The 15,105-nt window shown below is 44.8% G+C and overlaps 1 protein-coding gene across 1 annotated transcript; it reads right to left on the reverse strand.

Annotated features, from left to right (window-relative positions):
- Positions 1-6,697: 6,697 nt before the first annotated feature.
- Positions 6,698-13,262, reverse strand: UBE2J2 (ubiquitin conjugating enzyme E2 J2). The gene is made up of 7 exons (XM_086476052.1): positions 13,102-13,262; positions 11,231-11,361; positions 10,968-11,008; positions 10,032-10,134; positions 9,779-9,917; positions 9,224-9,304; positions 6,698-7,289 (listed from the first exon to the last, which is right to left on the reverse strand). The coding sequence occupies exons 2-7, from the start codon at positions 11,359-11,361 to the stop codon at positions 7,005-7,007; spliced, it is 780 nt and encodes a 259-aa protein (XP_086332178.1). The 5' UTR covers positions 13,102-13,262; the 3' UTR covers positions 6,698-7,004.
- Positions 13,263-15,105: the final 1,843 nt, after the last annotated feature.

Below are 15,105 nucleotides of genomic sequence, written 5' to 3' on the forward strand. Positions count from 1 at the left end.
AGAGGCTGGCTTAGCGGGGGCTTTCTGATTTCTTCACAGGAGGGTGAGCTGTTTATTAAAAGTATCAGAAAACCAAAGGTTGCACATCTCCTACAAGCATTTCATAAGGGAGATCTCAAAGTACTTGGCCAGTCTGCAAATCTTTGTTAGTCCCCCACTACCTAGAACAAATAGTCCTATTCTTTCTATGAACACAGAGCATGATGCAAAAATTTCTCTGCGATTATACCATGAGAGAGTCCAAAAATGATAAAAGGTTGAGGATCACATCATCTGAAGTCCCTTAGGCAGTCAGCAAGCCACAGATTTGGTTTCTTTTAACAATCTCTTTGCCATGCCTTCTGTGATCCAAGTAGTAACGCCAGCACGGTTCTTCACTGGACTTCAAAGGCAGCCAGGGTGGATCAGGAGCAACGGCTCTGTTCTCTCTGGCTCAGGGAAACTGAGGCATGAACAATCTGGGCACAAAAATCAAGAAGTAGAATACAGATTTTTTTATTTTTTTTTTTAAAAAATATAGCATCTTTGGAGAGAAATGGAGTTTGGGAAAGAAGAGAGTGAGAGTAAGACAGAAGCTAAATAGTTAACAGCATATCACCCCTCCCCCAACTAGCTCACATTCCATCAAAACTACGTGGCAGACTTTATTTGTTAATAATATTTAACTTTCTTTGGCGCCTTCTCATACTCAAGCCTCTTTTTTCAGGTTAGTTGTAGACAAGCCATGAATTTGTAAAAGTGCACTTGATGACACATTAATAGGACAATCTGTCATATTGCAGCTAAACAGCTTGACAGATCCACACACCATGGCAAGAAATGACATCGGAGGCTGGAATGGGGCAACCGCTTTTTCGGTCTGCTGGTGCAGGCTGCATCTGTCTGCCTGCAGCATCTCCCTTCCCATCCCAAGAGCCAAACCCCAGGACTAGATCCCCAGACTTGGGGGAAATGAATCCTAACTATGTTTGCAAGCACAAAGGAAAGTTACTTGATGGATAGTCCAGCAGGACAAACCGACGGTAGCCGACTCCCAGCTGTATCCTTGTCTCTATGCTGGGCTGAAACAAGTGTCAGCACAGTTGTCACCTCTCCTCCAACCTCCAGTTCAGCATTTGTATTATCTGTAGGAAACAACACACCTCGCTGCTGCTGTTCTCACATCCAAGCTGCAGCAGTTCCAAAGCGCCCGAGTCTTGGCAAGGCACGAACAACATTCAACCCCCGTTTACAAAAAAAAAAAAAAAAAAAAAAAGGAATAGGCCGATGTTGCACTTCATAGCACAGCAAACCAAGGATCTCAAAGCGACTGAAAAGACAGACAGTTTCTTCTCTGAGCTCAGCATCACTGCAGCAAGAATGGGAACGATTAAGAATGTAACAATACCGATTCTGCATGAGGAAAGTTTTGAAGTAGGGAAGGTATTATAAGACGACACATTTACACTTCAACCCGTGTCCAAAAACCCAAATACAGCGTTTGCAGGCGCTGTAAGAATGTGTGTAAAGCTAGAGAGGAAACCGAATAGTCAGGCAAGAAACTTGTGATTCGATCTTTCAACCTCTACTTCTGCAATTCACCTTTTACTCAAGATAGACCTAACTTTGCTAAGAATACCGGCCAAAGGGCAAGAGGTCAAAAGCTAGGATTTCCCCAGAGTTGCCCACTGCAGCTATATTGAACAACTCCAAAACCTTCGTATAGAAATGGTGATTTTTTTAAGCCAATACAGCAGAAGGCACGTCACCATTCACTGACACACCCACCCAGCCCTGCTTCACGGCAGACAAAGGTCTAGACTGCCCCTAGGATAGATCCACCGGGTTTAAACGTGAAGTTTCCCGCTGCTCATCCGATACAAACTCAAGCTGTTGATTCGGTTAACGCACAAAAGCCGCTACAACGGCCCCAAACACACCAGCAGACAAAAGAGCAGCCTTGGGAAGACACACACCAAGAGCTCACGGCCACTTCTGTTGCCTTCTGCAAAGTCCCCCTGCGGAGCTGCCCGCGCCCCACGTTCACAGATCCTCTCCTCTCCATCCCGCATCCCCCAGCCCAGGGCACCCTCCCGGCCACCGCTCGCCCCCGACCCACGCGGGATCGCTACGCCATCTCGCGGCAAATCCACCGAAACACGGCAAAACGGGGAAACAGCTGCTGCGACTCTAAGGTTTCTCTTGCAGGGGGCTCCTCAGAGCGACCGAGGTGTGAAATAACGCTGTCGGGGCAATAAAAGGTCCCTGGTAAACCCGAATAAATCATCCTCGTTCGTTGCCCAGAAAAGTCTCTTCAATAAGAGGAGATGTCAAAGCTTTGAGTTCATTTTCACTAGCCTGCCTTTTGTGGGGGCGTAGGCGATTTTTCCACCGAAAACGTCATTTTTCTGCTTTAGAAGTTAAGATCTGGCCTCTGCTGGGCAGCAAAAAAAGTATCATCTTGTACACTATTCGTCTTCCTGGGACTGTGCTGCAACATAAGCCACTCATAACAACAAATTATCAGCAGAAATTATTCAGAGACATTAAAAAAATACCTTTTGAAGCACATGGCCTGAGATAAGAAATCTAATGACAAATTATGAGCTTGCTCTTCCGCGGGTAAGACAGCTTGTGACTGCTTACACATTTAAGGAAAGTTGGAGAATCCATCAGATGGGCAAGAAGCACCTCATTTCTTTGGCCTTCCGTATACAGGAGTTTCCCATTTAATACCTGGCTAGATACACACCACCAACACCCATAATCAGCTTCAAATCCAAGTATTTGTGCAACAGGAGGTGGTTGTTTTTGTTTTTTTCCCCTACAGAATTTGGCTGGGGCAGGGCCAGAACAACATCCTCGCAGCAAAAATCCCATAGGGCTACACGGATCTAAAATGCAGCAACGTGGCTACCCTCATCTGACTGGTTCCTAACACAAGCACTAAAACCACCTGAAGCAGGGCAACTGGCAAAATGAACGAAAACCCACTAAGTCTAAAAACGGAGTTCAAAGAACTCCAGACACAAGAACTGTTCTAAGAAAAAAAATACCAGCATTATTAAGGAAAAGGTGTAATTTCTTAAAACAAATTAGGACATAGCTCAGCCCTGGCAGATGTCAGTCAAGCAAAAAACCACCCCTCGCTTCCATCAAGCTATAAAGAAGTTGCTGTTACAAACAGCTATGTTCTGGATCCACACACACGACTGGAATGCCAGCCCAAATTCAAATTCTGAAAGTCAAAAGTGAAATCAGCCTCTGAGTAACATTTACTGCTTTGCACAGAACTGAAGCTGTCTGGGCTGCAGGTAATTGAAGGCGCCCAGCTACCACGGAACTTGCTATCCAGATGTTAGGGGAACAGCGGCAGGACAAACTCAAAGAGCACTCAACCAGCAACGGCTAAGTTAGCAGCAAGGGTTCAATCTACTCTTTTCTTCAGAGACATCATCACTGTCAGCAAAAACAGTGAAACAGCATCTTAGGGTGACTCCTACACGTCTCAGAGTAGGTACTGCAAACGGGTACTGCACCACAGCGACAGTTGTGACATTCATGTCAGCATAAAACAAGGACCTCTCTGTATAGGAACTGCATTAGCAAGCAAAAGATTTAAAGAAGTTACTACCTGGAGGTGTTTTACCACAGATTTAAGCCACACCAAACCAACTTTGGGGGGAAAAGAAATTAAAAATAAAAAAAAATAATCTGGACGTAGGAGAGATGCAGTTTTGCCATAGTTTTGGTTTTCTAGTCCTTACATATCCAGTCAGATTTCTTCCCAGCGATTCCTTTCCCAAAAACAGTCCCACAGAAAGTACAAATTTTATCATGAATGTTTATTATGAACAAACAACTTTACAATGCAGTCATTTCTACTCCTCAGTACATGCTTGAAGTACGGCAACTTCCATGGCCTTGAAATCTTAGGGGGAGAAAAGTTATGGCTACACACAAGTCCAGGATTTTAAAAATCAAGAGATCTTTAAAGGCAACCACCGAGATGTCTTCCGATTCAGGCTGCAAAAACTGCCTATCGCCCGTGTACAATCTTCCAGAAACCTCCAAAATTGCAGCAGGAAAGCAAAGGGCCCAACATTTGCTCTGGTATCAGATACTGAGGGAGAGCTTTTAGCTTTAATACATGAAGTAATGCACCGCTTCAGGGCATGATCGTATTTTTGCATGGCAAAGAATGGTTAACTCCATCTAATGACTTTGGTAACAAAAAGATCAAATACTGCGTACTATTATAAATTCTTTTAAAAAAAAACCCACAAAACGGTAAAACCTACACAAAAGGGAGTAAGTCTTCCGTTACCAAAGGCAAGGAGCGAGGAGATGTATCAAAATCTTGTAAGCCACAGGTGCAAGGGTTCAGTCAGCTATTGCTCCGAGCTTTCAGTGAATGGCACCTGAAATGACCGTCAAGTCTTTCTCTGAATCCAGGGGACTGAAGAGAAACTGCAATTGGAAGTTTTGGTTTTTTGAAATAAAACCAAATCCTCAGAAAAAAAAAAATGCAGCATGTCCAGGGTTTAACCGAAGATTTTTTTTTTGTTTCCAATTGCGGCACTTACTAAAAACAAGAGACCCACCTTCAAACGCTTGGGTGTAGCTTAAGGCCAACTTCTTGTCACATAATAAAATGCCTTTTATTCAACATCTCCGGATTTTACTAGTTCTTTTACCTTGGTTAGGTACCTTTCACAAAAGATGCAAACACACCATGCCCAAGGTCTCCTTGCCTTTGTCTTCATTTATGTGGACAAAAGAGCTTCCATAAGATCAGAAAAACACAGATAACCAATGATAAGCCTCTGTCTCTAGGCGGTGTCAACGGTAAGAAAAGGCATTGCGAGAACACAAACATGTCTGAGTGATACTAAAAGCGATGAGGCAGAACAGCCCCAGCTACGGGTCCATAGGCTTTGAGAAAAAAAACTAGCAGTCTGACAAGCCATCCCGACAACCCCACCACTGCAGGAAGGACACGGCACCGCCCCTCCCTTTCCAGAACGCCCCCCAGACTGACAGAACGTAATTGTTTCTAGATAGATGCAACTGGTGCCTCTCTTTTTACAAGAGCTGATTAAGCACATAAGAGGTAAATTAAAAAATAGTTATAAATAAGATTCGGTAAACCCACAAAATAATAATAAAAAAAATCATCAAAGGTTTATAAATACATTTTAAAATCCAGCCTTTTCCAAATTCCACCCCCACACACCCCATCTCCTCCTTCCCCTCCTTACCTCAGTAAGAACTGCTTTAAGATTTCTTTAGTATAGAGCTGTTCTGCTAGCTTGGTAGTTCCTACCTATTGCAGAGAATTGGTCACATTTATTGATTCTCTAAGCTGCATGGCTCATGGGTTAACAAGACATTTTTGCTTACAACTCAAGATAGCGAGGAGAAGCAGGGAGAACAAATCTGAAAGGGAAAATAAAACAGTTTCGAAAACATTCGTAGACACATGAGGTAATATTTATTTGGGCTCTTCACAATACTTAAAGTAAGACTATGCAGTGAGATGCAGAGCTTTTTACCCTGCCACCCTCGACGGCTGGTTGTACCCCTAACAGTGAGCGCGCTCTTCCCCAGAGGACTAGGCACCACTGTCGTAAAATTACGAAAGGCACAGTAAGTTTGCCTCTGATGAAACAAAGCATTTGGATAAAATGAAGCAGGGAGGGGGGGGAAACCCAAGCAAACTGACTTAAAGTCATTTCAGACAGACTTTGAACTCCGCTAGGTGCTTTAGCGTTTAGCCACAGCCCGGTAATCCCATGAACAAACATCGGTATTTCAGGCATCTGAAGGGGACCGGGATGAACTCACAGCTAAAAGCAAAAAGCTTCTAGAATCTCAGACGAATTAGAAGGGTTTGGGCTTCGGCTTTTGGTGGTGGGTTTTTTTTAAGAGTTTATGCAAATCTTCAAGTAAGCAAATAGAACTAATTTTAAGGGTTTACTTCAGCTTGTGACACTTCAGATTAATTTGGTTGACTCTGAAGAAGCTGGTTTGCTATTCGGATTCGTTTGTCTTTTTCTCTTCACAAGGGCTAGGGTCACTTCATTCACCAAAGGCCCAAGAAATCCAGAGAAGATTTTCCAAATACACAATCGACTCTCCGTTGGTGTGTGCGGTTTTATTATCCTTTTCAACAGTGGCACCTTGTGATCAAAATTCAGTATTACAGCTTTCAAACACAACATCTCCAAAATGGAAATCTTTAAGTGAATAAACCCAAAACAAGACTGCATATGGGTATCCCCACTAAAGACTGATTCAAATGTTGTTTCTCATTATTCATCCCTCAAGGCCGACAACTGCACTTCTTGTAGCCCAAATAAAACCCTCAATGACACTGTGACGATTTAGACTACACATTTAACACACATGGTGTTATGTTCTCACTCATCTAATCACTACTGACTAGATATGCAATGATGTTCATCCTATTTTAAAAAAGAACCCAGCAATCTGCTGTAGCATCAATGTTCACATTAACCAAACCCTTACCAAGTCCACGTGAAATCTCTACTTGAATCATTTCAACACCTGTACGGACTCTTCCCTAATGAAAATAAAATACGATATGCATAAATTGTGACATTTTAAAAATTGTTCAATGAAGTAAAAAGCCTTATTTGCTTACAGTTTTCAAATTTCAGAAAAAAAAAACAAAAAAAAGAACAAAACAAAACAACCCAACAGATGGAGAACTGCTATAAAAATCAAAGCACTAGAAATGCCAGCGTCTCATCACTAATGCTTTGACTTGTGAGCCACTACTAGATAGTAGCGAGGACAAGAGGACCTGCGAGCGGAACTCCTTTTAGTTTTCTGACTAACCAAAACTACTCCATTTCCCAAACATAACCCATGAGCCAACGGATGTTTCACCTGCAACTTGGTAAAACAAATATTTACCCCAGTGTCAGAGTCAGAGGCCCAAAGAGTCCCACTCATTCTGCAACTACCACTAATTTGGTCTTGGATTTCTTTTATTATTCTCATTCTTGCGCTATGCTTCTCAGTACATACTTGACTGTGTAGGCAAAGGCTGCAAAACCAACTATAACGAACAAGTTCGCCAAAGCTCCGCCTAAAAGTCCATGGTTACGATTGGCCTGTTGGAGACCGGGGTGATTGGCGGGTGCCAAGGGTACGTGCCCGTTAAGAAGGGGTATTCCGTTCTGACCGTAGTGTGCTTCCCCATCAGGGACAACGTCTGGTAAAGGGAGGGATGGAGGTCTGTTACTGAGCTCTTCTTGCGCTTTCTGTTTTTGTTTAATCTCCTGGAGAAAGAAAAAAAAAAAAAGGAAACTGAGTAGCTGGAAGTGAAAGTGGTGAAGTTGTTCGGTGGTTTGAAAAGATTTCGGAACCAAGTTCTTGCGTAACTTCAGGAAAAGGATATGGGACACTTGTTTACACTGCAGGGCTTTCAAAGCAAACTAACTGCATTATGCACATGTATAAGGTCTCCCCAACTTCTTCCCAAGTGACCTATTCAGTAGCTGGCACTAACAATCAGCTGGCCAAGTTTATTTCTTGTTCACGTGTACTTTTCCTAAGAAGCCTTTAATTCAGAAATGAGAAATTCTTGCATCCAAAGTCCTGCACGTTCAGCTTGTTTTGAGCAGAAGACATTAAATAAATGAAAAAAGCAATCATCGAAGCTGAGCAGGATTAGGACTCTAAGTATTACACATGAAAAAACTGCCTGTACTTGGAGCACAACAGCAGTTATCTATCATTGTCTTCAGAGTTTCCTGACGATTTAGGGATTGGCAAAACAGTACTGCAGAAAGTATTTCTGATTCGCTGGCATTCTTGTAACTGGTATGAAAAGCAATTAAAACCTTCAGTTCAGACTCCTATCTGCATGAGGAAGAAAGGAAATAAAACTTTTCTTTTCCTAGAAGGCTGTCCCAAAAGGAGACAAAGAGGGAGAATGTTTTTTCAACTAGAGCTTTGTGAATACCTTTAAGAATAACAGATGAGTGAAACCTGAAGTTCCATAAGCACTCACCACTCCACCCAGAAAAGCCATTTCTGTCTGTGGACAACGTTTACTTCACCAGCTGGGCTCCTGTGTTTATGACCTCAGTTTATCTCTTAACAAAAACACACATCTTTCATGCTTCTGAAAACAGACAGAAACCGGCTCTTTGTATCTTCCCCCTGCTCTTTTACAGTACACATTCCTGGTGCTATTATTAAAGCCTTGTGATTTGGTGAAATTTGTACAACCCAGAACAGTTTGCCTGACAAAACAAGTTTCCTGCCTAGAATTCCAAATTACAACGAGCATCAGCATCACAATATTGTAACTCCAGAGTCACGAAACAGTCCGTAACAGGGAATTGTTCTCATCCATACGGCATGAAGAAAATTAACTCTCCAAGTCTCAGCAGCAGGCTGAAAGGACCAAAATCCTTCACCAAGAAGTTACAGGGAAGGAACCGTCTTGAGACAGGAGTGAAGAAAGGAGCATCCTTCACTCCTAACAGGTGAGACCTTTTAGAACCAAGTAGCATCACTGGAAACTGGCTACGGAATCCCCGAGGTCTGAATGAAGGGAGATTTTCTTTTTCTTTCTTTCTTAAACCTGTACCATCTGTGTAACTGTTGTGTGGCTGAAGGATGAGCATGCTCAGAGCCTTACACGAAGCAAATGTCTGTATCCTTCAGCTGTTACCTACAGGTGACAATATATTCTGTGTATCAACACACCTACGGGGTTAGTGCTGTGCAAGGAAGATCCATGCCATAAGAAGACATCACCCATTCTCAGAAGTTCAGCAGGAAGAATAGAACAGTCTCTGATCTTAAAGGAGAATTAAGAAAAAAAATCTAGACTATTGATGGACCAAGTCCAGATCCATAAAGACCAGTCCTGCCCAAACTCAAGACAACAGAGTGTACAATTCTAAAATATTGGGACCGCAACCACATCTGCTGCACGTGGAGCTCAGCTAAGGCTAGGATATACTAAACACACACACTTGATTCTCTACACGAGGGATCTTTGTGCAGCAGAAAAACAATTCCATTTGAAGATTCAAGTTTTTCATTCTTACACGTAGCAAAAGCACCTTTTAAAAGGCTTCCAAGACTGACAAAAGTAGCTACTGTCTGGGAAAAGTCCTAAACAATTAGTTTACAGATCTACACAGAGAACTTGAAGAACCACAGAAAACCAAACGATTGCACAGATGAATTCCCTTACCTCCACCACTTCAGGGAAGAGCTCGCAGAAGACTTTATCTTTTAAATTAAACGCTAAGCTTTGTGCGGCAAGCTGTCTTTTCTGTGGAGGAAACACATTATCAGCAGTTGCGTATAAACAAAGTTAATGCACTTCAATTCAACAGCTTATTTCCCACAAGAACGGTGCAAACCACCAGCCAACTAGTTTCTAACATTTAACACTTCATACTTGTGAATATCATCCACCACAACAGGCTTTTCTAGGCTTAACTTCACCTTATGGGACTAGTGCTTTGTACCAGCGTGCCTGCTTGGCGGGCACTTCCAGAAGGAAGGAAGGAGAAAGGAAGTCCTAACCGTACTGTTTACTAAAAGGGGTTTTCAACTCTCTAAGAAATCCTCCCCCCATCCCCACACTACCTACAGTTGACTTGATTCCTCTGTCCATCATCCACTGTGGGCAACAACATATCCACGTCCCAGACAGCGCAACGCCGGCGGCTGCTGTTGTTCTGAGGCCACGTGCCACGTTCCCCAGGCTGACAAAAAGCACCTCCCGCAGCCTGGAGCTTACCGTGAACTCCGAGGTCTCTATGCTGCCCAGTGTGGGGCCCTTTTCCACCATAAAACTAAGAAGGCCCGTCAAGATCGTCGAGACCGACCAAGCTGGATTCCATGTATCCGGGTGGAAATCAGTGATGGAAAGACACAACCTTCAAAAGGGGCAGACAGGCAGCGTGGTTTATTTTTTACCCTTAAGATCATCACACATCATACATATTGCTAAAACGGGGTTAATTGCTTAAGTGTTAGAAGAAAATCCTTACCTTGTATTACACTTAAACCTTCCATTAGGTGTAATCATATAAATACTAGGAGGTTTAAAAGGAAATTCTCTGGGGAATATTAGTTTCCCATGATAATAGCCACCTGCATTACATAAAGAGATGAATTACTTATTTTGCATGAAGATTAAGTCCTAAGCTGCTACTCAAAACGGGCCAAATAAAACCCTTTACTTGTCTCCTTCTCCCCCTCACACTAAAGAGCTCATCACCTTGTACCTCTAAAACACAGGAACAACAATCCCCACCCGCAGTAGGTTTACTCTGGAGGCAATGCTCTCACATGCACGATACAAACAGTACTTTCTGCTGTCAAGTCCATGACATTTCAGGAAAACCAGCCAAAATGTGTTTAATACAATACAAATCAGTTACTGTTCTAGAAACACAGCTAACTGCAAACACAATCCTACGAAGAAGCCCATTTCAAAGTGCGTTTTGAGAGGCTCCAGAAGACCTTGTGAAATATGTGACTACCCCAAATGAATACGGCTTTTATGTCCCTCACTTTCGCCAGAGAAATTAATGAAGAGAATATGTGTCTCAGTTCACTGAGAACATTCAGGGGGTTAACAAAACGGGATCTTTTTGAAGTTATCTTTGACTGTCCATACTACCTAAAGTGAGTTACCTGCTCCAAGACCCTTAGCCATTACTGAACAGGAAGTTACCTGTCTTCAGTTTAACCTGAATTGTTAGAATCCTCGATAAGAGAAAAATTACTAAGAGACAGCGGTACCACTACCTCTTCTCAACAAGCTACCACACCAGTCACCCACAGCTCTGAACCTGCACTAACAGTTTTTAGAGCCATTTTCAGCAGTTACACTTTGCCCATGCAAAGAGGCACGTAATTACTCAGGCATGCCGACCACAACACAAAGTACCCGCACGCTTTCGCTACGTGCTGACTTTTACCTTCATAGGGAGTCATTTCAGGTCCCCGCACCACATAGTGCCTAAGACAAAGGAGGAAAATGAAACAAGTATGAAAGCCCCCACGCAACCAGCCATCGGTTTCTCCAGAAAAAAAGGAAGATCAGCAGCACTTCAGCAAAAGTTTCACCCTCCACCTCCCAAACCCAAGATTCCCACATAATCTGTAGGAGCGAGACAGACTTGATGACCTGGAAAATCTTGTTCCCTCCCCAGGAGAGTGAACAGTTCATTCTAATTCTTACCATTCGAGGATATTAGATGGGAGGGGCTCTGCACAGATATAAGGCACTGGATCTTTCTTAATTCGAAGGTAGTCTTGTTTAAGTCTCTGTGTTGCGGTCGTTGGTGCTCTCTTGTTACTGTTGTTGCTCATCTAGTTTTTAAAAAACATACATAAATACAATCACAACACAATCTTAATAGACACAGAGCTCCACGTTTTTGCAAAATCCACTTTACAGACTCTTTTAAGTAGGAAAAACCATGCAAAATCTTAACCAACTGATACACTCCCAAGTGACTCTGTCTAGTGCCAAAACGGGAGAACACTCCTTCCAGAACACCCTGTCTACACACCACAGGGAATCACTATCATCGAAATATGCTGCACAACAGAACCCTCCCCCGAACTCTTAACAACCAGTCCTGTGTTTAGGCTGAACATCCACCATCATGGCACTGCTTTAAAGGGCTCAGTCTTTTTGAGTAGCTCACATCCCTACTCAGTTGAATATCTATTATGTACAGTTGCCCACGATTTAAATTCATTTGGTGTTTCTACACATCCAATTATTCGAAATAAATAACAAACAAAAAACCACAATAACCTTATTACTGACTTTGAGGTGAAGGATATTAAATTAAATCTACTGCCTGCTTAAGAGAGTCAGTTGAATTTACAGAAGGAAACTTCTGAGCCAGATCATTCTCTTCCAGATAAACAAAGACCTCATCCACAATGAGACAAGTCAGTGTGAAGAAAGGAAATTCCATGCTGCTTACAAGACAAAGAAAGCATCAGCCCTTACAATGCACCTACAGAACACATACCAATTAACAACTGCTATTTAACTGACTTCCCTCCTCCCCCCCATCCCGAGAAATTTAGCAAGTTACTTAGCTTTATACAGGGAAATTCAAGAATAAAAAGGAAAGATTTTACAAACAGCTTGTATAAAAAGATAAGACAATGTTTACAATAGGATAGCAGCATTTGATACAAAAAGTATGCTAAATGCCCACGACCCTTTCTATTCCTTTACTTCAAACAGAGAGCCAAGTACAATTTATTAAGGAAATAATATTAAACCATGAGCAACAGTTATATGGGATCAAATTTGCAAGCGCCACTCGAAACAGACACTTTTAACCCGCCTTTTGTCAGAACTCCTTAAAACTGTTTGAAATGCAGATTATTTTTTCTTGAAGGAAGTCATACGATTCAATCTATGTCTTAAAGTCAACGCTGACTTCTTTAGAGAAAAATTCTTAATTTCATTATTTCAAGAACCAGAGATTCTTTTTAATTTAACACAATTAGTTGTTCTGATGTCTTACAACAGCGCCCCTCGCTATAGATCGCAAATACACACCGAAATATTTTACAGCACTTAGTTACTGAGATTTTAACAGCCCCCAATGCTTTATTTGAAAGAACATTTGCATCTTCAACGCAGACAACAAGCGGCCACATTTACAGAACCGCAAAGCCATTTTCCCATCTCGACGACACTATTTACCAGAAGCAAGAAAGCAACTCGCCAGTGTTCAGCCGCCCAAGCCCTGCTCCCAGCCCGGCGGGGTGGCTCAGGGGACCAAGCCAAGGGCACCACAGGTCCCCACGCCCCACAGCTGCCTTCTGCAAGGGGAACCAGCGCCTCTTTCCGCCGGTAAGCGTGACCCCGGCCCCGCCGCTGGCCGCTCCGTGCCGGGCAGCGACTGCAAGAACCGAAGCAGGAGCAAGAGGACAAGCGGGGAGCTCACAGCCTCCAGCCAGCCGGGCTGCCCTGCACGGGCCCCCACAAGCCGGGGCAGGGAGGGCTGGAGGGACGCAGACAGCCAGTCCAGCCCTCCCCGCCCCTGGGCTCGCCCCGCCGGCCCAGGCCCCACTCACCTCTCCCTGCTAGAGCAGGCCCCTCCACCGCCGGGACGCCCCGCTTGCCCGCAGCCGGAGGCCAAGCGAGGGAGGGAGGGAGGGAAGGAGGGAGGGAGGGAGGACGGGGGAAAAGAAGGGGACGCCACCAGAAAAAGCGGGTAGGGCCGGGCAGGGCCGCAACCCCGACACCTCCCCGCTGCGGCGCGACCGCGGCTCCCAGCCAAGATGGCGGCCCGGCGAGGCGGGGCCAACGCAGCGCTGGCGTCTCCTTCCGGGAAGGAACCGCCCCACTTCCGGGGCGCGCGCGCGCGCGGCGGGGGGGGGGGGGGGGGGTAATCCCCCGCTCAGCTGATTTCCGCTTCCGGCCTCCCGCCATGGCGGCCGGGGCGCTGAGGAGGGAGCGGGAGCGGGAGCGGGAGCGGGAGCGGGAGCGGGAGCGGGAGCGGGGCCGGGGCCGGGACCGGGGCCTGCCCGCTGCTCTCAGCGCCTCGCGGCCTAAATGTAGCGGCCGTGCTCGCCGGGCTGCGGCAAAAGTGTTGGTCGTACGTGGGGTTTTTTTTGCTGTAAATCCCCTGAATCTTTCCATCAAATTCCCAGTGTTCGTAACACGGCTAAATCCAAACTCGTTTTTAGTCATTCCTACACAGGCAGGACTTTTTACTGCAGGATTCACCCCGTAGGCCCATAAAAATACAGCAAATCCTCTCGTATGAGGCTCGTGGTTCCGTCGTGTTTCAGAGCAGTGAAGCAAATCACCCCCTGACGAGGCCAAATGTGACGGAAAGATGTCGTGTCTCTTCGCTCTCAGTTTAAGGTCACGTATCCAGACCATCTGAGGAGAAAAAGCTGCCGAATCTCGCTCGGCTGCGGCGAACGCGGGGTTCTCCTCTGCCCTGGGTCCCCAGCTCGCTGTCTGGCGCCTTCCCTCCAGGGGCGTGGGCGACGCCTGCGCTGGAGAGAGTGACCATTTTAGCAGCGAGGGGGATTGTGGAGGGTTTTGTAAAACACAAAATCCCCCCCTGGCCGTAACACCATTCTTGGCACGATGAGCACGTTGAATATGTTACACTAAAATCATGTTTACGTACCGCTTTGTGCAAGACATCACCCACGGTGGTCCTTTTCTAAGGATTTCTCCCCAGCCTTTCTTGTCAGGGTCGTGCTAATCTTTTCTTTGGTGATTTGTGTCCAGCTTGAGACTGAGTTTCAGCTATATTGGATCCGAATACTTTTATTTCCTATTGTATTTGTTCACAGGCAAAAATCGTGTGATATTTTGCTTGGCGATGTGGTCTAGGGGTGCACTTGGTAGAGTAGGGTTGATGGTTGGACTTGATCTCAAGGGTCTTTTCCAACCTGAATGACTCTATGACCACCAACAAACTAAAAATTCCTCTTCAAAAGCCTAAGAGATAACGCGTTTGTGGTTAACATTTAATGTTTTGGCATTTTGGCTGCCACCTATATCCTGAATTGGATCCCAGTGGGGAGGAAATTTTTGCTCGCTCCCTTCCAACGCTTTTCTTTCAGGGCTTTTGAAATTTGCAACTCTGCGCTAATAATCTTCCTTTATTGCCTCAGGTGAAACGAAAAGGCAGAAAAGGAGAGGATCGAGTTGCCCAACAGACGCATGGACGGGCCTGCAGGACTGCAACAAAGGCCAGAATTTTTCTTACTGTTCCCAAAGTTGCTGGCGTCTTCCATGGGACCGGTGCCTGCGGTGACCACGGGTCTCCTCCTGCACCGGTGCCCAACAGAGGGCAGTGGCAGCCCACGTACTTCTCAAGTTCCCGGTTCTGTCTGTCGCCGGAGCAGCGTAGGCTGTTGTCCGATCTTGCACTCCCTGTCGTGGGTTTGGGAAATGATGTCGGGACCTACGGAACGCCACGGAGAGAGGGAACAATTTTTGTTACTTAAGCTTCAAATACGGACGAGAAATAGTTTTCTAGAAGTGGGAAAATTATAGAGATTTTTAGGAAAAGCATGCCAGCCTGAAATGATGAAGAGAGAAACTAACTGAAC

This window comes from Leptosomus discolor, chromosome 20 (assembly GCF_034619465.1).
Source record: "Leptosomus discolor isolate bLepDis1 chromosome 20, bLepDis1.hap2, whole genome shotgun sequence".
NCBI classification, from domain to species: Eukaryota; Metazoa; Chordata; class Aves; order Leptosomiformes; family Leptosomidae; genus Leptosomus; species Leptosomus discolor.